The sequence below is a fragment of the Cyprinodon variegatus genome, unplaced genomic scaffold (genome assembly GCF_000732505.1).
Source record: "Cyprinodon variegatus isolate N-32 unplaced genomic scaffold, C_variegatus-1.0 Scaffold739, whole genome shotgun sequence".
Lineage (NCBI taxonomy): Eukaryota > Metazoa > Chordata > Actinopteri > Cyprinodontiformes > Cyprinodontidae > Cyprinodon > Cyprinodon variegatus.
The window spans coordinates 186,136-210,990 of NW_015151192.1; the positions used below are offsets into that span (position 1 = coordinate 186,136).

The following is a 24,855-nucleotide window of genomic DNA, read 5'->3' on the forward strand; positions in this document are numbered from 1 at the left end:
GATCCCACCCATCTGTCATATGGCAGATCATGTATAGTTCTGCGTTGAGGTTAACATATATTGGGCATGCAGGCCCAATAACAGCACTGCCAGGTCTGCCTCAGTTTTGCATCATTGTTTTTCTTTCAGGTCCACAGCTTGTCCACTTGTGCGAGCCCTGTCCTTATCCAATTCATGCTTTCTCTTCCTTTCATGTTCTGATAAAGGTTTTCTTTGCACTTTTATTTCTTGCTTTACAATGTCGGAAACATCAAAGATCCCAAACTAGTCTATGTTGAATCATGAGTGGGGCATTTGATAGATGTGTGGAGAGTGACGCCAGTCGCCTTACTTTGGGCTGTGGTAAAGCTGTTGGTCCTGCCATAAGATCGAGAACGGAGAGAGACAGTCACCAATTAGGTGGCATAAAAGATGTAAATGTGGTTTTTCGGCGAGAGAGTTTAGGAATATAACAGACCTCTGAATTGTCTCATAAACAGGTTAACATCACAGGGGCTTCAGCAAGGTTCTTCCTTGACATGTCTGCAAACTCTGCATGGCAAAATAATGTCATTTGGAGCTTCCACGCCCTCCATATAGACTTATTTTCACATCGTGCATCTAGGAAATTTTATGACCTCACGGAGTGCTCTGTGCCTAAAAACACGGAAAGCGAGCAACAAATCCTACTGGCGATTGTTTGCAAATGTAAACATTTTACAGACCTCCCATGATTCGGCCCATAAATATCACACTGGAAAACATCGAAATCTAGATAAGTAATTTTTTTCTTAAAATAAGTGCATTTGTTCTTGATTTAGGAGATAAAAGAGACCTTTTGCCAATGCAACAAGACAATTTACATTTGAAATAAGAAAACACAATTGCATTGTCTTATTTCAAGTGCTTTTTATCTGATATTTTAAGAGTAAAAATACTCATTCAATTGGCAAACTATCCCATTTTCTTTTTTGTTTCTGAATTTTTTCTTTTCTTTTTTTTTCTTTCCTACTTGCTTTGATTCTGTTTTATTTTCCTATATTTTAATCATGTAAAGCTATGCTATACAAATAAATTTGCCTTGCCTTTGCCTTGCCTTGCCTTGCCTGCTCAAATTAAGGGTGAATAAACTTAATTTAAGACATTTTTGTTTTTCGAGTGCACCACTATCAAAAAAAAAAAACTCTGGGTGAGAAATGACTGTTGCTCTTGGATGGCATGAAAAGGCTTTGAAAAACTCGTAAACAGCTGTGTTTTCTAGTGTCGTGTTGACAGCTTAGAGAAAAAAAAGTATGATACGACAAATGTCAACAATAGAAAAAAAACATCAACAGATATGACTGATGAGCCGAAGAAAACAGAAATTTGTGGGGCAGGCACAAAGAGTAGCTAAAGTTGAGGATGAATGGACAATTATGGGTTTGTTTACAAAACAGGCAATTTCTTTTTCTACTACTAAAGTGTTTGTAGAAAACTAAAAATGTGATATATCTGATCGAACGCTTGGAACATGTAACCACACATCATGATCGGATCATTTTATTTAGTGTCCCTGTGAACAGAGATTTAGAATTCCCGTCCAACTGAGATTTAGATTGTATTGGGGAATTTGCGGAGGTAAACATAGGTATAGTTAACCCAATCCTCATTCATATTGTATCCTTTGTTCTTTCAGTCTCCCTGCAGGACATCAATATGAGAAAAGCTTTTAAGAGTAGTACCATTCAAGACCAGCAGGTGGTTTCCAGGACTTCTGTTCCCAACCCTGTGGTGGAGATGTATCACCGCTGTGACAAGCCTCCACCGCTCAACATCCTCAGCCCTTATAGGTGACTCATATTTGGACATGGTTTAATATCAGCAATTGACTTAAACATGTCTTTCTTTTGTGGTACTTACTTTTTCCTTCTTCCACGCCTGCTCCGCTTTCCTCTAAGGGATGACAAGAAGGATGCGCTGAAGTTCTACACCGATCCGTCCTACTTCTTCAACCTGTGGAAGGAGAAAATGCTGCAGGCCACTGAAGACAAACGCAAAGAGAAGAGGAGACAGAAGGTAGGCATTTGTTTCCATGTGTGTTCCAGTATAGTCCTTTTGCATGTACAGCTTTACTTTAGTTATGAATGTACAGTTGGTGTGGCAGTGTGGAGCTGGAGGAGAATGTGTTATAGAAAAGGGAAAAGAAACAAATCCATCCTCTGCTTTAATTTGCCTATTTGTTATATTTTGCCTACTTGTGTCATTTTCTGCTGTTATTTGAGTTCATGCTTTCTTATCTTAATGTTCTACCCATCCAGCTTTGCTCTGTTGAATACAGCAGCAGCTAAGGGATACTGTTTGTTAGGAAATATTCAGAGTTTATAGGAACAGATTATACTGCTTATACTTATTGAGATAAGACAATAGTAAATATGTCTCTATTTGTTGATTAATAATTTATATTTTTTCTTGGGTTGAAACTCCTTCAATAAGTTTTTTAAATGAGTTGAATGCCAAGGTACAGAAACATATTGGATTCACCTGAAAAAACAATGTTTTTATGAATTTACAAGATAAGTTTTATTTAAAAAAATAAAAATGTTCTGTTATTTTGAATTAACAAGTAGGTGTTACAAAAATAAATTAAAATGTTCTGTTTTGCTAAACTAACAAGATAAAGTTTTACAAAAATATATATAAATATTCAGTTTTTTTCTGAATTATCAGGATTACACTTTATTAAAAAAAATAAAAGCATTCTGTTTTTCTGAATAAACAAGATAAGTTTTGCTAAATTAAATTAAAATGTACAGTTTTGATTAACTAACAAGATATTTTTATTAAAAAAGATATATATAAACATTATGTTTATTCTGAATTAGCAGGATAACATAAAAAAAATTTTGTTGTTTCGAATTAACCAGAAATTTTTTTTTACAAAAATAAATCAAAACATTGTTTTTCTAAACTAACGAGATAAAGCTTTATTAAAAAAAAATTATATATAAACATTCTGTTTTTTTTCCGAATGAACAATGTTAATCTGCAGAAAGGCATCTCTTGCTTAAAATCTAAAATGCATCAGAAAATCCAATTTTAAATCACAGCCACATTATCACATCAGAAAAACAGACTTTTTTTTTTTTATTAATGCATTACGCTTCTGTACTGAGGTTTACATTTTCTAACAAATAGAGAAAATTTTTATATAGAGGCTTAAATCTATCTATAAAATATGGATGATATACCGAGTCACACCTTGACCAGGTTATTTCTCTAGCAATAATCCATTGCATGTTCTGTAAGATTGCCATGATGGTTAACTGCTCTTCCTGTCAGAATTGGTGGAGTTGATCTTAAGTAGTTGTTTATTAAGTTCAGATCCCAGCCGTAAGCCTCCTTGACAAAAATTATATTTTAATTGTTCTGAGGATTATTTTCCTGTTGCAATGCCCAGTTGAATTCTAATTTTTAACAATTTAGCTGCTGATGGGTTAAACTACATTTAGTGAGTTAGGTTGGTAAGCATTTCACATTTTGTACAGGAAGGGCCCCTACATTGGCAGCTGTGATGTATGGAGGACCAAAATGGACAAAATTAAATTAAATAAATATATAAATATTGTAATGAAATACATAAATGTAGATGTCCTATAAGAAATATAATAAATGTACTATTAGATTCATGAATGGACCATTAAATATGCAATTCACTAACTGAATGTGCCATATCTCTGTTTAATATAACTGAATATGCCATAAAATGCAAATTAATATGACTAAGACTAAATTTAAATGTTTTTAGATAAGTTCCTCTATCTTTATTTAGTAGATGCATAAACATATAGTGTTTTAGGGGATTCAAATAGGGGGATCTTTGGTCTCTGGCTCTGCTATTTTAGACCAACTGGTAAAACATTTGGAAACATCTGCAGTATATTGAAGGGGAAAAAAAACATGGAGAAAAACATATTTTTGTGGTTTTAATAAATGTTACATATTAATTATTTACATTGAAGCATAGCTACTGTATGATAGGGGGGTAAATCACATCCATCATGGCGATTCGATTCAGTATCGATTTCCTGACCCAACAATTCGATTATTTTCGATACTCAAGAATACACCATGATACGATTCGATTAATTGGTTCATTGTTTTTTTTTACACCTTACAGGCTAGACAATGTTTCAAATTTGAAATAAATCAATCAAAGCTGTAATATTGTTATGAATTTTTTTGAGAAACAACAGCAAAAAACAGAAGTAGAAAAGTTGCATCAAAAAATACTGCACAAAATCAGTGCAATGAGTGCAATGCAATACCTCGGCTCCAGACGTCCCCGCCCCCTCCGCAGACACTCCGCTGCTCCTCTCCCAAATTGTAGCTGACCGCAGACAGTGCCACAAACAGGAGGCCGGCTTCTTTTGTTTTTATGACCGGAATTGCGGAAAACAACTTGTAAAGTTTGACCCGCTACTGTAGGTGCGCGAGAACGCTGGGATCCTTTTTCCACCTGGATCTCCGCTCTTTTTGGCCCTCATGTCCCTCCGTCGTCGGACTAAACTCGCCCCACTTCCTCTCCGCCTCGGCCGTATCTAGACCCACAGTGTGTAGCACAGACCGCACTTCAATATTTAGCATAAATAAAAAATGTCTGTGTCAAGCTTACTGCAACACACTGCTGTAAGAGTATAACCAGGAAGCGAGGTAGGAGGGCAAAATAGGTTTAGCGCCACCGCAGGATGGGAGGGAGAATTACGGCCAGGAGCAAATGGATAAAAATAGACCTGAGGAAGAAAAAAACATGAATCAATTATCTTGCGGACGTATCGATGCATCGGATCGTCGGCTCTTGGATCGTCGGCTCTTGGATATAAAACGATTAATATTTACACCCTTACTGTATGACCACATGGATATTGAATGAGATCCATAGAAATTCTTCATCCTTCAGTCTAATCCCTGCTGAGTTGAACCTCTGTCCCTGATGGTATTTTCCTCAGATTTCAGGCTGAATGAAATTGTTTTATGTCAGAACAGCTGCTGCTGTATGTGTTTGCTGCTTTATGTCAATGTTTTTGTTGAACTTTAATTCTTATTTCATCTTTTTATGTTCCTTCCTTGTGTGATGTACTCATTGCAATGTAACATTTTTGAACCTCACATGAAGCTTTTACTTTATTAAAAAAACAGCAACAAAAAAAAGCAGGTTTAAATGAAGAAACTGCGGGGGGCTGCCAAAGACCTTGGTCTCCTTTACTCCCTCAGTGCCTCCTTCCTTTCTCGTAGTCATCTGTAGCTGGCTGGTCTTGGAAGATGCTTTTCCTCTTTCCTCTTCCTCTGCTCAGTCTAATGCACCAGCTTGTCTTTCTCCCATGTTTCCATAGGGCTGTCCGGCCCACCCTGACAGGCCCCACTCCCGACAGGCCCCACCCAGGAGCCCCCTGTCCATCTCTGTAAGGCGACCCAGACCCCTAATCCCCCCACCCCACCCCACCCCTCCTGCCCTTCACTTCCTGCCCTCACACTCCATTAAAACACATTATGCAATCACCTCTAATGAAGTAGGTCTACACACAGGTACAGAGCACTCACATAGTAACTCAAAAGGAACAGGACTATTTAAAAACAAAGTCATGATTCATGTATGAAGAAAAAAAACCAACACACACACACGTGCCCGTTCCCGTCTGGGTGTGCGCGTGTGCATACTATCACGTTATCTCACCACCCCGCCCTCTCTCTAACCTCCTGTGTTTGGCTTTGGTTTGATTTGTTGTGTTACCACCCATTTTTGGCTCCGTCGTCCGCCGTGTGTTAGTCGTGTCGTACAGTAGTGTTCTGGGTAGTGAGTAGTCCAGTCTGTGTATATGTGTGTTTGGCTAAGTGTGATGAAATAGATGGTTAAAGGGATCCAGATTGCTTTCCTTCTATGTGATAAAAGCAAACAATCCTTGACTGAGTTTCTCTCTGCTGCTGTTTGTCTGGTTATTTTGTCCTCCACAGGAGCAGCAGAGGCAGGTGGAAGACCCAAGCAGAGAGGTCAAGAAGGTCAGTAACAACGTTCCTTTTAGAACTATAAAATCATCCCTTAACTTTGCTTTTCAAAGTCATGATCTCACTCAACAGAATTTACCCGGTCATTATCTATTAGGATGGGCAACACAGTACGAATTTTTACCCTTTTCGGCCCGATTCTCCAGTCGTGGGAGAATTTTTTTCGGCGGAGTTTCAGCCTCGTTGTGCGCCTTGTAGTATACAAGAGGTAACAAGGGGCAAATATAATTTTTTCACGACCACCTCTCGATCAGGAATTGTAAGGTCGGGAGAAAATGTTCACGGGCAATTCCTGCTGTTGAAGCAGCTCTACGAGCCGATTTACCAGAACCTCAAGCACTGCACATGTGCAGACAAGGAAATTCTTCTTCTTCTTCCTTCCAGACTCAGCGCCATCTCTCGGCACTGAGTCCAATGTGTGGCTTTTGCACGTCCAGTGTGAGCAGGCAGATCGCATCAGAGGGTTGGGCCATATAGTGTAAAAACATGCATGGTAAGCAGTGAACTTTCAAACCCTTCGATTTCTTCGTACAGTTTGAGCTGTAACTGAGTAGAGCAATTGAAAAGTACTGTAAACCCATGCTCAATTCCAACTGTTAACATACAGCTGTTAAAGAAATACCAGGAAGGTAAGACAATAGTAAAGATGGTTTTTTTTTTCTAAATATAGGACAGCACCAACATTTTATGGCATTATCTGAAAAACAAACACATTAAATTAGAACAAAAAACATTAGAAACTTTGAAGCATGTTGGTGCAGGCAAGAGGACTTTCCTTATTTTGCGTCCACAGGACCTGCGTCTTTGGCCCCTTTTTCATTTCAGAGACTTTAAGCCATTACCCTAACCTGACTCCGACAGATGGATTTGCTCTGCATATCCATCTGGAAACCTTCTGTTGAAGCAATTTTGGGAAAGGGCGAAAATACTGGTTAGCTGATTGGCCTATGTTGGTGATAGACGGGCCAAATAAACCAATCAGATCAACGAAGCATATGAAGTACTAACAGAGCGACGACGAAGAGGAGCCAATTGATAGATCAAACTCTTGCCGAAACCAGTCGGGAGAAGATCAAAAACATCTTTTCCTCTGAGAAAAGCCTCCAGAGTAGTGGAATTACAGTGTAATTCCGATAAAACTTGCTCGATAGCCACGCTAACGCTAGTTTCATCGGCTGAAGCCGCCATGTTCTTCAGACTGAACTGTTGCGCTTCTCGTTGCGTAACACCTCAACCCGCCTCAAAGCCAACGCTGATTCGACGTTCGTTTGGTAATCGGCTACAAATTTTCTTCAACGGAGAGTCTCCAGACTGATTAGCGAGTGAAATCTTGAAAGCTCGCAAGATCAGGATGGTCTCACGAGGCTACCATTACCCAGGATTGTTAACACAAGTCATTTAAATTTCCTTGTCCACACTTACCAGGATGAAAGGTTCTGGTTTTGGAGTAAGACAAATAGATTACCATGGTAGGGTTAAGAGGTGATGTCATGTGCTTTGCAGCTATAAGTAGTGGACCATCTCTTGTATGGCTCACCCATAATATTTAGGATCTATATGTTATTGGTTTTTACTTGAAAAAGGTTAAATATTTAATACTTTTTGTTATTAAAAGGGGCTCAAAGGAAGAAGACATTCCAGATCTGTCCTCTCCTACGTGTTTTATTATTTTCACAGGTGGGGAGATAAGGGCTTCTCTGTCAGGTTTTGCTTGATTAACCTTTGGTTTTTCATTACTGCCACCCTCTGCACTCACTTTTCGGTGCAGTTTTCCTCAAAACTTCTCCTTTTGTCAATAAGCTGATACCAATACATTTTCCAAAGCTTTTCAAAACAGTAGAAACAGACAGCACACAAATTACCAAGGATCCCTTTTACCCTGTGGACAGTGTGTACGATGTAAGTCCACCTACTGTTGAAATGAATAATTCACAAACGACAGACTGGTGCCTACCTGCCAGTTTGTGAGACCTACTACGGAAGCTGAGAAGGGACATTCTCCTCTTCTGACCTTGCTTCCAACACATCAACCTCCATCAGCCTTGTCAAATCAGCTGAATAAACAATGAAACACAGAATATTTCTTTGAAATAAGGACTTTGAAAAAAACCCATGGTTATTAGCTGGTCTGACTTCTGTGAAAACTAACAGCAGCTGATAACTGTGTCATCGGAGTTTATCCATTGTGGGATAAATAAACTAGCTGTCTCTGCCAGGGGCACAGTCTAGTTCTTGGTTTCAAATATAATGCCTAATTAAACTTCACCGTTATATTGAATAACCTTACCTGTCCAGCCTAAAGCCTGAAACTGTCAAGACTCTGAACAGAAGGACCCAGAATTCAGGCAAGACAGACAGAGGAATAACTTAAAGGCGTTTATTTAAAGATGGGCTGTGAATCTGCGGTATGGGCAGGAACATAACAGGAACATCTATAGAAGAGAAACACAGGTTAGTGACCACGATAGTCTGACGGAGGATGATTATGAACGCATGAGTCTCTAACCTGGTTTGAAAGCTCAGTCCGTGCCAAGAGAACAAGGATGAGTCCAGCCGGTCAGCAGAAAAGACACAGCGGACACTGCCAGATAGTCCCAGACGTGAAAGCATTGAAGGCCATAGAACTGACAGGAGATCAGACCCGAACAGACAATGGAGGGCAGGATAATCCACAGGGCGAAGTCAAGAGGAAGATCCAGGTTCAGTCAACAGAAGAATCCAACAGGAGTCCGAAGACAGAACAGGCTAACAGATCAGAAAGGGGCAGGCAGGCTCAAAAGTAAGAATACAAAAAAAGGTCAGGATCAGGCAGTCAAAACACAACAGGGTACGCTATAAAACTCTAATAATATGGCACTGATGGTTGGAAACAGGTAGCCTAAATAGGAGCAGGAACAGGTGGATCAGATGAGCAGTGATGAGACACAGGGCAGAGTTAGACAGGTGAATGAACGGAGCAATCAAACCAGCCATCACCCCCAAAATATAACAGAATTATCCGTTTCCCTTTTTAATCCCTGCTCACTCATAAAGTGTCTCCACCTGGTAAAAACTGCACTGGTGTAGACTTTCTTTTCATCCGAATTATTACTTTTTTATTTTTTATTTTTTTGTTTCTTTTCTCTTGCCTTTTACTGGACAAAGAGTGCGGATGATTGACATTGCAATAGAAGGCAGAAATATAAAGTGCTGATTTTGCTCATTTTTTGCTCTCCCACCGACAAGAGGTTTTCAGTTATAGGTAAGATATGTAAGGCTGACAATTTGGTCCCCTTTTGGCTACTCTGATCAAAAATGGCACCCCAATATGGCGCCTCCTATTGTGTGCATCACACTCTATGTGTTTATAAACTACTCAAATTAAAATATGAGAATGATATCACTCATGATGTGATGTTATAAGACTTTCACAAAATATGTATATTGTATATGTGTTATTGAAGCAATACTAGATTTTTGTTAATAAAAAGCCAAATTTGTGACACAAATGGCATTTAAGGCATCCTTGAATGCTTCACTGTAACAGGCAAGTCTGACAAACATACAGTATTTGACTCAAGAAAATATAAAACAATGCCCAGAATGCAAAAATATAAAATGTTATTAAAATGATTAAAAGTGTCTGTATGAACTGCTGAATTCTTTGGAGTGGCTAATTTAATAAACCTTTTAGCTTGAATTTTCTCTACTAAGTATTGAGCTTATTGAATTTATGTAGCTCAATTTGGGCACGATGTTAGTGTATTTAGAACCAGGTAAAGACCACTTCCTGATATTAAAACCTTAAATCTGAAACAAGATGCCTTTAACAAGACTAATGTGGTTGATATAATATCAAAATAAAATATTAACCTAATAATTTCTTGAACCTGACAAACTTCTGAAGAGAGAAGATGGAAGAACATTTATTAAACAGTAATAGATGTATGTCGGTCTCCAACCATAAGAATTAAAACTCACCATTCATTTAAAATAAAACCATAAGGTTATAACTATACAGATTGTCCATATTCTTCCCCTCTTGTTTCACCCTTGCAGGTGCGTAAGGCTCGTAACAGGCGTCAGGAATGGAACGTCCTCGCCTACGACAAAGAGTTCAGACCCGATGCCAGGCTCACCCCCTCCCCTTACCACGGCATGTCCTCTGAAGGATCCCTGTCCCCAGACAGCAGGTACATACACACGAGTGTGAGCTCACTCCAAACCAAGTCAGCAGGACCTCTAAGGTCTTTGTTTCTTTGTTGTGTCCAGACGCAACCACACGTTTAATTGTTCATTTAAATTGAGTTTTTAGGAGATTTTTAGAGAATTAAACCAGGTGAAACTAGAAGTTTTCCACTTGAGGAGCTCTGGTAGAACATATTGCCAGAAGAATTATATTAAATGCAACATTTTTCTTTGCTTTTTTTTTTTTTTTTTTACATGGCATGTTTTTTGTTTCTATCGTCCAGTTAACGATTAATCTATTACTAAATTAGTTGAAGATTATTTCATTAATCAATTAATCCGATTAATAAATTTAATTATTTCCGCCCTAGTTACAGCCACACATTTTAATTTATTTTAGTGGGATTTTATGTAATAGACCAACAAGAGTATTGGTCCAAAAGAATTGGTCTATAAAGTGGAATAGAGTGTAATAATAATAATAATAATATTAAAGTTACATCCTTTCTATTTTTCATAAAGTCCTAGAAAGGAATATATATTCTGCTCTGTTGTCCAGTAAGTGAAATCCATTGTAACCAACAGCCTTCAGAAGTTAGCTAAAGAAAATGTGGGGGAGATTAATAGATATTATTATTACATTTGTGAGGCATCAAATACTTCCTGCTCCTTCTGTTTGAAGCTCTGTAGTGCCCTCTTCTGGAGACTGTAGATAAAGATCCAATGTCTGGGTTTTTTTCCCTCAGAAATAAGCACTATTATACTTCTGTAAGACATAAACCATCACTTGTTGGAGGAAAAACAGATAGCTGTATGAAATCTTTAGAAAAACAAATATTTAAAGTGTATTAAAACCAAATATTATGGAATCCAGGCAACTGGTGTCCCTCTCATTGATGTCCAATGTTATCTTTCTGTTGATTGTAAGCTTTTAATGTCACTTTTAGAAACATGTGAATCAACCTTGCTTTTTTCCCAAACTTTTATCCGATAGATCAATGGCGTCCGATTCCTACCCAGCAAGTCCTAACCACCCGGTTACCCAGGCCCCGAGCGCCCCCCATCCCACTGACCACCATGCCAGGGATCACCTAGCCACCCCCCAGACACAGTCGCTTGACCGTGTCCTGAGGCCTGCCAACCAGCCCCCCGGAGCTGCGGGAGCCGGACCTCCAGGTCGACATGTCGCCTCACTAGGCAGGACCCCATCAGCACATGGCGTCCAGGCTGGAGGAGATCCAACAGTCAATGGCCCGAGGCAGCAGTCGATCAAGGACTACCGAGCTGGGCACGGGTAGGCCTGCTTATGTGATAGAGCCACTCACATTGTTAACAAGATGTCATAATTTCTTTGATTTAATTTCAATATCTGTCCATCCACTTTGTTTAAAGAAACAGTGAGGAATTAAAGCTTTTCATTCTCTCAATATTTGGTTTCCCTTTCAGTCCATGTAGAGCAAGGAAACAGACAGAATTGTTTTCCCTGTCGTGTTTGGTTCTGTGCTCCTAACGGTGATGTACATTAGCATTCAGGTATCACCAATGTTGTTCCTCGATGGCCGCTTTCCTAAAGGTTTTAGAGGTTTCTCTGCTAGTAGAGCTGATTCTGATGATTGCAGCTCAGCAAAAGCCTGTTAATGAACTATCAATGTAAATCAGCTGTGCTGGAGCAGGGAAACCTCTAAAACCTGCAGGACAGCGGCCCTCGAGGACCGAATTTAGTGATGCCTGCCCTAGTTGATTAAATTGCCAATGGAAAACATTAACTATCATTCATATCTGACATTAGAACCTGTCCTGACTGATTACATCTCATGTATTTACTGTAAATACAGGGAAACACAATCATGTCTTATGATGTTTCTGTAAATGACCCAGAAATTAAATCAATAATTCAGATCTGATTCATTATTTCTGAAATTGATCAGTACTAAGCCAGATGTCTCTCTCTCTCATTAGTGGGCAGCCTTCCACCATCCCAGAGTACTACATTCCCCCGGCCCCTCCCCCACCCCCACCCACCATCCCTTCCGCCCAGACCGCCTTCGACGCCGCCACCGCTCCGACGTCCGCTGGCGCCTCCACCGTCCCCCCCACCTCTTCTGCCCTCTCCTGCCACTACTCCCCCTCTCCTCCTCCTCCCCCGGCCAACTACGTTCCCTCACCCGCCCACCCACCTTCAGGCGCACCCCCAGCCGCCCCTCCACCCCCACCCCCCGGAGTCCCAGCGGGACACCAGGCTCACCCTTCCCCGGCGCACACTGCCGTTGGCCAAGCAGCCGTGGATTCGGCACCGACAAGGAAGTCCACCATGCTGGGGATGATCCCAATGAGCGACGCCCGCTCCGACCTGCTGGCCGCCATACGTAGAGGTAAGAGCGTCAACAATCTTCAGATATTTTACATAGTTATCGTTAGAGGAGAGCAACCAATAATTTTACTCAAATAAGAGTAGCACTATTTCAACATACTTTTACCCAATTAGAAGTAAGAAGTAGGTTTTAAAGAAGTTACTCAACTTAGAATAATAAAGTAATTGGGAAAAATGCTACTCAATTACTGATTAACTGACATCTGAAATAATGTACATTTACAAAACATGTAGTTATCTGCAAATTTTTAAAAATGAGATAAAAATAGAAACATACATTTCAGTAATTAAACAATAATTTCAGGTGGAAGAAACTCAAGATATTCTTTTACATAAATCTTTGACGTCATTATTGACAATATTTTATGTATTTTGGGTAGAATATGGTAATTACTTCCTGTATCATAAAACATGAAACCATCTGCTTTCTTTTCACTTGACCTCCAATAACATGGGAGCATCAGCAAATAGAAAATAACATTAAAACAAAGTAGCTGCAGTAAAAACAGAAATCTCACTTTGACCTTAACTGTAGGCGTTTAGGTGATTGTTTGTTTGTCAGGGAACAGAAGAACATTTTAATGCAGCATGGATATCCTGTGGTATCTTAAGATTCGCCCTCATAACAGCATTATGGTTTCCTATAATGGGTTAGCTAACCACACAGAAGCCACACAAAAGAAGTGAAAATCAATATACCAAAGTGAAAATTTGTTTTTTTTCTGGATTGAAACCATTAATTTCACTTCAGCTTAAAAATCTCTCACCATGAAAAAAATCAACCAAAACAAATGGTTTCCGTGTAAATATCTACTTCAGCTCAAAGGTGATAGTTTCACATCCCTACACGTTGTCTTTCACAATGACATTACCTCATTAGCTGTTTATTTTTAAAGTTGTGGCCAGTGTTGTAACGCAATAAGCAAAGTTAACCCTTTATAGGGCACTCAGTGAAATACTTTGAAAAATCAACATTTTAAGCCATAGTGTTATTATTACCTTTGTAACATAAAAAAAAATATGGATATTTTGATGGCAAATATTGATGTCAATGTAATAAGAAACGCCAACTTGCCCGAATATATTAAGAAAAATAACAAAAGTATAAGAAATTTATTTAAAAAACTTTTTTTTGGTCCAACATAACCTTAGAGGCATTAATGCTGATACTGGCACTTACATTTTTTAGTTTATAAACCTCAATATAATTGTTAACTAAGCTTATTAAATGTTTAACATTACTTTTTAGCTTTTCAATTAGCTTTTTTACCTTTTTTGTTGACTTAACTTTTTTTTTCAACGTAATTTATAGTAGGTAATATATCATTCAGGGGTTCATCTAATTGGTCAAATGCCAAAATAAGATGTACAGCCATGCAGCAGGATCTTTGCTGAATGGCTGGATGTAGATCTTGTGTTTCTAGACCTCACTGAGGGGCAGGGGGGGACTCCATTTTTAAGGGGTATGCAAGGTATCAAAAATGGTAATTTGCCCTATAAAGGGTTAAAGAATATAAATGTCTGCAGTCTGTAGGCAACTTGGTATACTTGTAGTGAAATGTCTATAATATCCAATGGACACAATTATAAAAACTCTGAGACCTTTCAGGTTATTAAGCTAGTAAAAAAACTATACATCAAGTTGGACCAAAATTAAATATTGGATCAGACAAAAGTCTTTCCCTTAGTAATTAGGACATTAGTCCTATTTGATTGGATTACCAGTGGAAAATGTGGAATAAAAACAAATAAAAATTTTGCTTTTCTGCATCCATGGTTCAAAATATCAAATTGTTTTTACTTTATTTAAGTGAAAAAACATCAGTTGAAATCATATCAAAATTGGAGCTTGAATAAAACTGATCAAATTTACGTGTAACAAGTAAAGTGAGTTTTGGCAAGGCATGCAATACGATACGCATCAAGATACTCTGGTCAGGATAACATACAAGACGCGTTGAATAAGTAATACCCCTGACCCACTTCCAGATGTTTGATCAACCTTAAATTTTGCATGTGAAATTATTTAAATCTCTATAGATTAAATAACAAATTACAGCTCTGAACTAATTGTGGTTTCTGATTTACAGCTGTTCAAACTGAGTCAAGTCTGTGTTTTTGCATTTGATCAAATGAAAGTAACTAGTGATAATGGTCCATAATATAACCTTGTAAAACCTTTTGCCACGTCATATAACAGGCATCATCACCATAAGTCACTTTAATTTCATCAAAAGTATCCCATGGTGTGAGTCCTTTCCAATAGAAAAAAACGGATCACTGCTCGGGCTCAACAGCCTAGGGATGGAACGGTTTTTGAAAACCATTTAGAGTGACCTACGATGACGGCGGAAAGAAAGTTGTGGATAAAAGTGCAACAGTGTGCAAGCATGGTGCAACACGTTTTATTTATGCTAACAGCAACATGACCAACATGTCATGCTAACCCTGAAATCCCACATACTCCGTCAGCAACTCCCCTCCGCCCCGCTGCGCTCCAGACCGCCTGCACAAAGCAAAGCCTACAGCCTGCACTGTGGATCACGTCCGCTCCACTCCGAGTCCCTTGGAGATCGTAGAGAGCATGCGCGAGATGATTAAATTCAAAGCAGCAAAACATGCGGAAATTATCCATGGTTTCCGCGAATCATTAAAAATAATTACAATTCATTAAATTTTTTGGATTTTTTCATTAATTTCATAAAGAAAAAACATTTTCATTCATTTTTATTATTTTTTTAATTTTTCGGTGTAACAATAAACATATACCGAACCGAACCGAAAGCCGTGACCACGAAATGGTGAACCGAACCGAACCGTGGATTTTGTGAACCGTTCCACACCTACAAAAGCCTCCATTTCAGACTTTACTCAGTTCAAACACCTGTAAGTCAGCAACCACAAATAGTTCAGAGCTGTAATTTGCTACTTAATCTATAGAGATTTAAATAACCTCACATGCAAAATTTCAGCAGGATCAAACATTTGGAAATGTGTCAGGGGCATTATTTATTGAACGCCCCTCGTATTGTCATGATATTGCAATATGAGATATACTATAAGAATCTACCCAACAAATATCAAAATGAAATGTTAAGATAAAAAAGCAAGTGCTTTCTATGTTCATCAGAAGATATTGAGGATTAAGTTATCTTGGTAGCCATATTGTTTGGGGTTTGATTGAGCTTATCGTGATTAATCAGTGTGCGGGACCAAACTGAAATAAGGACACAAGGTGTTAAAAAATTGAAAAAAAACTTTCATTTAATAATGTCAAAAATAATTAACAAAGGTTCAAAGGCCATACAAAATAGCTTAAATAATAAATAACATGGATTTGGGCCCAACTCAACTGAGGTCAACTGAACAGTAACTCAAACCAAAAACTGACTACTATAAAAAACAGAGGCTGCTTTAAATGAGGGTAGAATAACCTAAGCTTGCAACATGAGGGGTGTGCAATATAATAGAAAAGCTATAAATCAAAAATATCCATACAAAACTAAAACATATTTAAAATAATAAGTGAATATTAAGGTGACAAAATAACTATGGTCAAAAAAATCAAATTACCCCCTCAGTTCTTTGGGAGAGTGGTTTGTCCCTAGCTTCCACCTCCAGCTGATCTGTACTTGTAGAACCTCAAAAAATAAGTTAAACCATTCAGAAATATTAACACTTTGTGGTTGAGGTAGAAGGATCCACCACAATCAGACAGTTGAATTTCATTTATTCATGCATGTTTATATTCACAAAAATACACGTTAACATAGCGGCTGAGCTAAGTTGGAGTTAAATCAGGTCTCATTAAGAAGCTATCCAGTTTATGGAAAGGAGCCTGTTTACATAATAAGAGTCATAGAAAGGAAGTTTAGAGGAGGAAAAGAAATCAAGATTAATCAGTAGAAACACTACAGGTAAACAATGATTTCACCAGGCCTCATTACTCCTCCCATCCCTGTCTCCTTACAGGCATCCAGCTGAGGAAGGTGCAGGAGCAGAGGGAGCAAGAGGCCAAGCGGGAGCCTGTTGGCAACGACGTGGCCACCATCCTGTCGCGTCGCATCGCGGTGGAGTACAGCGAATCCGATGACGACTCAGAGTTGGATGAGAACGAGTGGTCTGACTAAAAAATGAAAGAAGAAAAAAATGAGATGGGAGGCTGGACTGGTAGTGCTTACAGAGACCATTAAGGGAGACAAATGTTCCATTGAGTTTGTAATGAAGGGACCAGATTTGAAGGTTTGCATCGTAACTAAGAGGTTAAATAGATGAACCATTTGTTTACACAAATTGCTGGTTGCGGCTTGCGGAAGGCCGAGCAACGGGTTGATATTTTCAGCATGCATGGTTGCCCCTCACAACGCCTCTTCTTGAACTTTAGAGCCCAGAGGCTTTTGTGTCAGACCACCTGTGGTGTGAGGCACAACAAACACACCTTCCATCTCTGCAGCCTACCGCTCATTTTTAACCACAAACACGAGCTGTGAAAAAAAACAAACCCATAAACATTTCCCCACCCACACATTCAAAGTGGTAATTATCAGCAATATGTAGGCAGTGCCCCTTGTTAGTAAGGGCTTTTGTGTTTACAGAACACATGGTATAGCACAAGAAAGATTAATGATAGTGCAATTTTTACTTATCTGCCAAATGTTCCAGGAGAATTTGTGAAAACAATTCAGGAGAATCAGGGAAAATGATAGTTTATTAGAAAATGACTGTGCCTGTTTAGGAAACGTGCACATTCTTGTTATAAATGCAAACTTTTGGGAGTTTGGTCCTACTGACCAACGTCCAACTGAAGGATCCGCACCAACGCTCTTTAGGGGAAGTTGTGCACATGTTCCTGTTGGATGTTTAACATAAGAAATAACATTAGCTGCACTGTTGATTTACATTCCATGAAAATGTTCATTTAAAACCACACCTAAATAAGCAATTCGTAGGTAGGTCAAATTTTAACGTTTTTTTTTTTGACTCAGTGCTTTCAGATTTTTTCTAAATGTTTCCTCAAAATTACACTTTCTTTTCTCCCAACTTCCCGTTACATGGCACAGATCTTTATGAACTGCCTTTTAGGGGCTAAACATCGTTGTCCAGTGTGGCTGCTGGACCTCTGTGTCTTCCCCTCAAAAGTGTTACAAAGCTTTTAACAGTCTTCATAATACTTTCAAGTCCTCAGACTCAAAGTATTTCACTTCTTTAAAGCCATTGTTATGCATTGAAATGCCCTTTTTAAATCTTTGAATTACTTCATCATAAATAGCGAGATAATTAAAAATCCTTATTATGTTTTTTTTATAAACCCTTAATGCTATTGAACTATTCTAAAATTATACTTATAAGTTAACAAGGAACTTTAACTTTGTAGACAGTTGCCACAATAATTTCTAGATCATACTTTTTTAGCAGAGTTCTTTATCAACTACATGCAAGTGGCGTATCTACCACTTTTATATAGTTAATTTATATTAATTTATATTGGAAACGATTTGCTACCATCTAGTGGTCATAGTTGTGTCCCATTTTGTGTAATCTAGCTAAACAAAAACCACAAATTCATACCTAATTTTATGTGCTACATTCACTTGAAAAGAATCACGTCTTAAGTTCTACTTTTTTCAAGTAAAAACACATATTTCTAGTTATTAAGTGCCACACAAATTCAGACAAATGACACTAAGGCTTAGTCTTAATACCTCTAATAAGGGTAGACACAAAATCTATAGCAGAAGTGTGTGAGTGGACGCCCTAATGAGTGCTATCTGAATAGTGCAGGCAGAGGAAGCAGGAAGTTTCTAACCACTGCTAACAGCTATACAGTTGCGCAAGATCCTTTGTGTGACTGACAGTATAGGCAGAGCCGACCTCGTCAAATTAAAAAGGTTTTCGTAATGTGTTCTCTGTGTCACACGTACAAATATACCCACCTTCATATGTTCTGGGTTTTATGAAAAGAGCACTGTGCACTACATTTGTGTAACTTCAGATTTCAGTACCGGTAGTTCCCTTTCCAGAAAGCTGTAGTCCCAATTTGATCAGCATCATATATGTCTGTATCCACCACATCATGGTGTCTGTAAGGCTGAAGGCTGTCTGGAGCTCCTTTCTTGCCCTGGATAGAGTTCTTTCTGTTGACCCCATGAAAGGTGAAGGATAGGAGCTATGAACAGGAGGTAGGAGCTAGAATTAAAACTATTTGGATCGATCCTCAGGTTTTGGCCCTGATTAACAGCCACATCACTCATCCACCTATCAGCGATTTCCTATGCTAATATAAAGCTCTGAAAAAAAGTTATACGACCTCTTTAAGATTTTGTTTATATATCTATATATTTAAAATGCAAACATTTAGTATTTATTTTGGAATTTCATCATTACACTGCAAAAAATTGAAATCTAAATAAGTCATTTTTTCTTGCAATAAGTGCATTTTTTCTTGAATTGAGGAGGTAATTGAGACACTTTGCCAATGGAACAAGCCAATTTACTTTTAAAATAAGAAAACACAATTGCATTGTCTTATTTCAAGTGAATATTATCTAATCGTATTTTAAGACTAAAAATACTAATTCCATTGGCAAATTATCTTATTTACCTACTCAAATTAATGGTAAATACACTTAATTTAAGAAATTTTTTCTCATTTTTTAGATTGTTTTTGCAGCGTAATAAGAACAATGTTTTAAGTTCTATTAATTAGAATCAACTGTGTTTTTTAAGCTATTATCTGTCATCCAACTAATTCCTTTGTTTAATCTTGTGCTATGACAAAACAAAAAGTTTTATTTTTATTAGAGGTGGACAAAGAAATGAGGAAAACTTTGGAGCCAAGCTCCAAAAAGTCGGTGTAATTCTTAATTAATCCTTTATGATTGTTATATAGTGTGGTTCTCCCATTGAGTTCACTCTACTGTGTAAACTAGCCATCATTACACTGACGTGGGATTTCAAGCATCACCAGCCTTGTTCAAGTTATTATCCTGCCTACATATCATTGCTTCAACCAGAGAAATAATTTAGTCAGCTTATCCTGCTTTAATTTTTTTCCCCTTTGTTATTCATTCTGAACTCAGAGCTGAATAGTCCAGTCAGTGACTGTTTGCTGTGGTCTTCTATTAATGCTTCAAGGCTAAAGCACATCCAGTTCATCGTCTTGACGACATCTCCCCCACTTGGTTAATGCCGATGCTTTCTGTGCGGGCTTTGTGAATTATAAATACATACGTGTAAGAGACTTGCAACGCTAATATATAGTATAATATCTCTTCTCTCTCTTTTAAATATAGCTTTGACTAATCCTCAGTGTGAACTGATTGGACAGTAGTGTTTCTATGATGTGCTTTTTACTTTACCTGAAAAAAAAAACAGAAGTGCTGCAGTGAGTCGTTTGCTTTATTTTAGGGTTATTTTAGGTGAGGCGCCAGATGACAGAGTGGAAGAGAAGCCAGCTCAAAAGGTTTTCTTTCTTCGCAGATGTGACATCATCCCAAGCAGAGACAAAAGAGCTTTTGAAACTAAAACCTTATATTAGATTTTACATCAGAAGTAATGGTGATAAGCGCAGATGTATTTGAGGTTAATTTATTGTTTTTTTCGTAAAACACTACTTTAGTTTGTAAGGCTATTTTAAAGCTAGTTGAACAAAACTATTGTGTCGCTTTGCTTTGGGTTATGCCAGGTTTTATGGATGAGTTATTTTCTTGATGTATATAAACACAATAGTTGGCTTACTCAGAATTTGCACTCTATGAAGAATACAATCACATCTGGATTAAGGACTGAATGATACGGTATGTTGATGAGTTCTTGGTGTTCTCCCTACAAGTCTGAAATAAGATTTTTCAAATGTGCCATCAAAGCAAGACGGGGGGGGGGCACACATAAACAGCCAGCGTGGATTTCCCACACAGTTTGGTGAGAGTTAACTTATTTTTTAAAAATACAAAAAGGTTTTATGTCGTAGCAGAGAAGTCAGACGCCTGGAATCAGCGATATCCTCCAAACCGTTTCCTCGATGGTTGTGTTGTCGTGCAGTAGTCATAGATACACACTTCTCTATTTAACCGGTATCTGTGCATTAAAAAATCTCTCTGGATAGAAGAATGTAAAACTTGACTCTTTTCAGTGATAAATTACTGCACTCGTCAATAAAACCAGATACAAAGCAGCTAATGAGACACCAGTAAAAATCTCCAAACACCCATACCTTGTGTATCTATGGCTTCTGGCTTTTAAGAAAATGTTCTTCTGTGTTGAAACTGTGACAAAATGAAACATGTATAGAGTTTTGGTAAGGCAGCCTTTGAGGTTAAATGCATTTGGTTTACTATAATCTAAACAATAACACAAAATGAAGCTGTGTATTGCACACTAAAATCAGCTGTAAGCAAGTATGCATGTGACTATAGTCAATAAATAGTGAGTAAAAAAAACATATTGTGTCCTTTTTCCATCTGATTTTCATCACATCTTTATCTTTGAAGGTTGAGATGTCAAAGGCACCTCGACCGAAGTATATCTTTTTTTTTTTTACTGCTTTATGCTCTAATTATTTATCCTCTGGAGGGAGATCAAAGTAGAGCCTCTGCTTTTCCATATCAGGAGTTAGTTTGTTTGGTGGCTTTGGCATCTGATGGGAAGGCTTCCACTGGATCACACTTATTAGGTCTATCATGCCAGATCGCACCGAGAGGAGACCCCAGGATAGACCCAGAATGGAGGGACTATGGATCCCTTATGGATGGCAATGCCTTTGGAACCATTAAACTGGGTCATCGAGGAGAGGCTTTGGGATTCCCTCATGGACCTTTTACACCCCAAGACCCAGAGTTTGACACAAATTATAATACACATGTTTTATTTTTTGTTTTATTTTAACCGTGAAATGTCTTAACTGACCTTACTATGGTGGTCGACAGGTTCAAACTCACAACAAACAGATAAATGCGCTAAAAATGGTGGAAATGTGCTGAAAACAAAAGGTGGATGCAATCTGAAAAACACAAATGTTACAGAAGAATTAAAGAAATGAATTATATTAGTGCATAGTTGTTACTTTAAGCTCCCAAAATACTCCTTCTCTTTTCCCCTCCACCATCAGGTCATTAGTCATGGACGTTTTTTTCAAAGGAAACAGCCCGAACCCTGACAAAGTGACCAAAACAGCCACTATTGCTCAGCATTACCAGCAAAACTCAGTGGTGACGTAAATGGAGCAATCATTGCTCCAATGTTCCCGGTGCCTCAGTCAGCTCTGGCTCCTCTCCGCTCTGCGCCTTGGCAGGTTGGAGGTGGAAGCCACGGGTGCTCTTTCCCATTTTTGGTACACATATGGTGACACAGCAGAGAGGGGGAAATGGACACAGAGAGGTCAGCGGCGGAAGCAAAAAGAACACTTGCATTTCACAAAGAACAATGTGCATGACTCATTCTTTTGTCTTTGTAGGGCGATGAAGAGGTTATGGAGTCTGGAAGACTATTTCCAGGGAATTAAGTTCTGACTTAATCTCAGTTTGGAATCAATACTAAGTGGGTTTGTAAAAAAACAAAAAGATTGAACATTTTCCTAAATGAATCAATGATATTAGAGATCAGACTTTGGACTCAGTCATGTGCAGTTATATAACATCTGCTAAATGTAAAATCACAACCTTGATTTCACTTATTTCACTGTATTATTATTAACAAAACAAACCTAGCAGAAGTTTCAATATTATTTATTTAATATATTGTTTCCTGATACAGACATGGCTGTACAGATATAATTGAAATTAAGGTTACCTCCATGAGGTACAGAATAAGAAGGATTAGCAGTTCATTAACCTGCATTAGTATCAATGTAACAAAGAATTCAAGATGTTTTGAGTCATGAAGCTTAAGTGTAAATTCCACTGGAAGACTTCAGCTTCAACTGAACCACCTGCGATGTCCCTAGTTCACCTCCAGCCAATCAACTCGTGGGCGGCAGCTTCTCCGAAGTCAATCATCTTTCAAGATCCCCTTCATTTACCTGTAGCTCCTGGCCCACCCTCTCTCTCCTGCATGCAAGCAAACTTTCACAAACCTCAGCCCCATCTTCTCCCTCATTCTCAGTCCCACTCATCCTCTGGCTTATTCCACCATCAGTGTCTGGGCCCCGGGGGGAAGTCTAATCCTTTTCTAGGTTACTAATCCAAGTGTATGTTGATTCACAGCATCAAAGTCTTCTGCCAGGGACCGGGCGCCAAAGAACATTTTATTCATATCAACATTTTTAAGGGGTTCTCCTTGAACCCTAGTCGGCTTCGGCAGATGGCCGCTCACACTGGGCCTGATTGTGCTGGAGGTTTTTTCCTGTTAAAAGGGAGTTTTTCCTCTCCACTGTTGCTGCATGCATGCTTAGTGCAAGGGATTACAGAGAGTCAATGAGTCCTTACAATCAGCTGGTTTTTCTTAGATAGAAATATTTGAATATGATTGCGTTACCTGTTTAAATAAATGTAATATTATCTAATTGCCACTTTTCTCAGTGTGAGTCTCTCCTGGTTGAATTTTAAATAACACGTTTTTAATACAGATAGGAGAGTGCAACTGCTGAGTGTAAATGTATATCCAAACAGATTAACTATACAGCTCACTATAATGGCTTTAAAGTACTGTGGAGATTGCTTCGATGACAGGATTTGGCATGTCATTATTAATAATCATATGCAGTCCTACTTAATTCATCAAAAGGGTTCTCCTAAAGTATTTCTGTTTTGCTTTAAATCGACTCCATTCTGGATTGAGACTGACTGTAACCAAAATTCATTTTTCTGAAGATTACACAGTCATTGCTTTCTATTTAAAAGCTTCTAAATACAGTAGATCACTTTATATCTGAAAGATAGCTCATACAGTACACCAAGTTTCTGTGTTGAAGATATGTCATTTGGTGAAATACCTTACAGTTTACAGCAGATGTAGGCTATATGTCTGTATCAGCCTAAATCCCAACATGTCTAGCTGAACTCATTGTTTCTTTGTGTTACCTGTATTTCTATCTCTGCTGTTTTTGCCGTGTTTTCCATGCTTGTTAATAATCTGTAAGTGTTTTAATGTGTAAATATACACATACAAGTTTTAATGTCCCCATTCTAGGTCATTCACATTAATTTCTTTGACCTAACCCTTACCCTAAGCTTAACCATTAACAACAAATTGCTAACATTAAACAGCATTAAACACTAAATGTTGTTTAGTGTCTAATGCTGCAGCTTAGAAATCTTTACTTTTGTAACTTGATTCTAAGCTTTAACCAATCAGAAAAGTTAATTCAACATGATCACTTCTGCAGAACTGCCAGCATGTGAAAGATTAATAAATCCAATGGGGTTAAACACCAGAGATTTTGAAAAGCCATGAGATTTTTGTATGTTGAGATGAGATGTCAGTGATGTAAAAACTCCCCTCTGGTGGAGTTGTTAAAACAAACTTCAACTTCCTTTTGCCAGTGGACCATGGCCGCGAATGGCCTAGACCAAGGGCTTCTAACTTTAAAGCTACGTTAAGTAATGACCAAAATCCCTCTGGAGAGGACTGTACTTCCTGGACCGAGTCAGACTACCTTTCCTATGACTCAGAAGGAACTGATCATAGAGACCATCTTTCCCCACGATTCCAACAGAGTTGACCGCTGAAAGATCAACAGTGGGACCCAGCTACTGTTTGCTGAAGAGGCATTAAAAGCTGCCAACCCATGACTGGCCCTGCCTGAGACGGAGACTGAAAGGAGTCCCTCTGCTACATGAGCACCATGGCTACCAGCTAACCACCCTAGATAAAGGAAGACGTCCCGGGCTACCATGAGTTAGACAATTAACCTGCAAAGCTGCCTCTTTTTATTTCATTATGCACTGATTCAACTGTTGATGATTTTAAGAGTTGTAATTGAATGCTAATTCACAAAGCAGACTTAACAACCAACTTGGGTCTGAAGACACTGCTACAGTGGACTGGCTAGAATCATGAACTCCCAGTGTCCCTCACGTCGGACACATTGTAGAGGCCGCATCATGAGCTAACCCTTTCTTTGTTTCAGCTGGACCCACCCAGCCCAGAAACCCTGGGGCCAGCTAAGCTAACCCATTCTCCTTCAGCCTCATCACAGTTTAATGCATTCCGCAGACATTATTCATTTTTCGTCATAATACCGTATTAAACGGCACTGTTTTGACTGCATTTAACAAAGGACAATAAAGGACACTTTCTAAGCATTAGCCTTAAAACTTGAACATTCCTCAGAGACTCTAAAACTGGAATCTTTTTTCTCCTTT

At 38.5% G+C, this 24,855-nt stretch overlaps 1 protein-coding gene across 2 annotated transcripts in view; it reads left to right on the plus strand.

Moving 5' to 3' along the window:
- LOC107097985 (wiskott-Aldrich syndrome protein family member 3-like) overlaps positions 1-18,991 on the plus strand; it is a 57,029-nt gene extending 38,038 nt beyond the window's left edge. The window contains exons 4-11 of one of the 2 annotated variants that reach the window (XM_015395401.1): positions 1,655-1,808; positions 1,917-2,034; positions 5,349-5,417; positions 5,968-6,012; positions 10,057-10,190; positions 11,180-11,479; positions 12,145-12,557; positions 16,529-18,991. In XM_015395401.1, coding sequence (XP_015250887.1) covers positions 1,655-1,808; positions 1,917-2,034; positions 5,349-5,417; positions 5,968-6,012; positions 10,057-10,190; positions 11,180-11,479; positions 12,145-12,557; positions 16,529-16,686 — 1,391 coding nt within the window. In that variant the 3' untranslated portion in view covers positions 16,687-18,991. The remainder of the gene's footprint in view (positions 1-1,654; positions 1,809-1,916; positions 2,035-5,348; positions 5,418-5,967; positions 6,013-10,056; positions 10,191-11,179; positions 11,480-12,144; positions 12,558-16,528) is intronic. The other variant, XM_015395402.1, reaches the window with a different exon arrangement.
- The last annotated feature ends 5,864 nt before the right edge of the window (positions 18,992-24,855 follow it).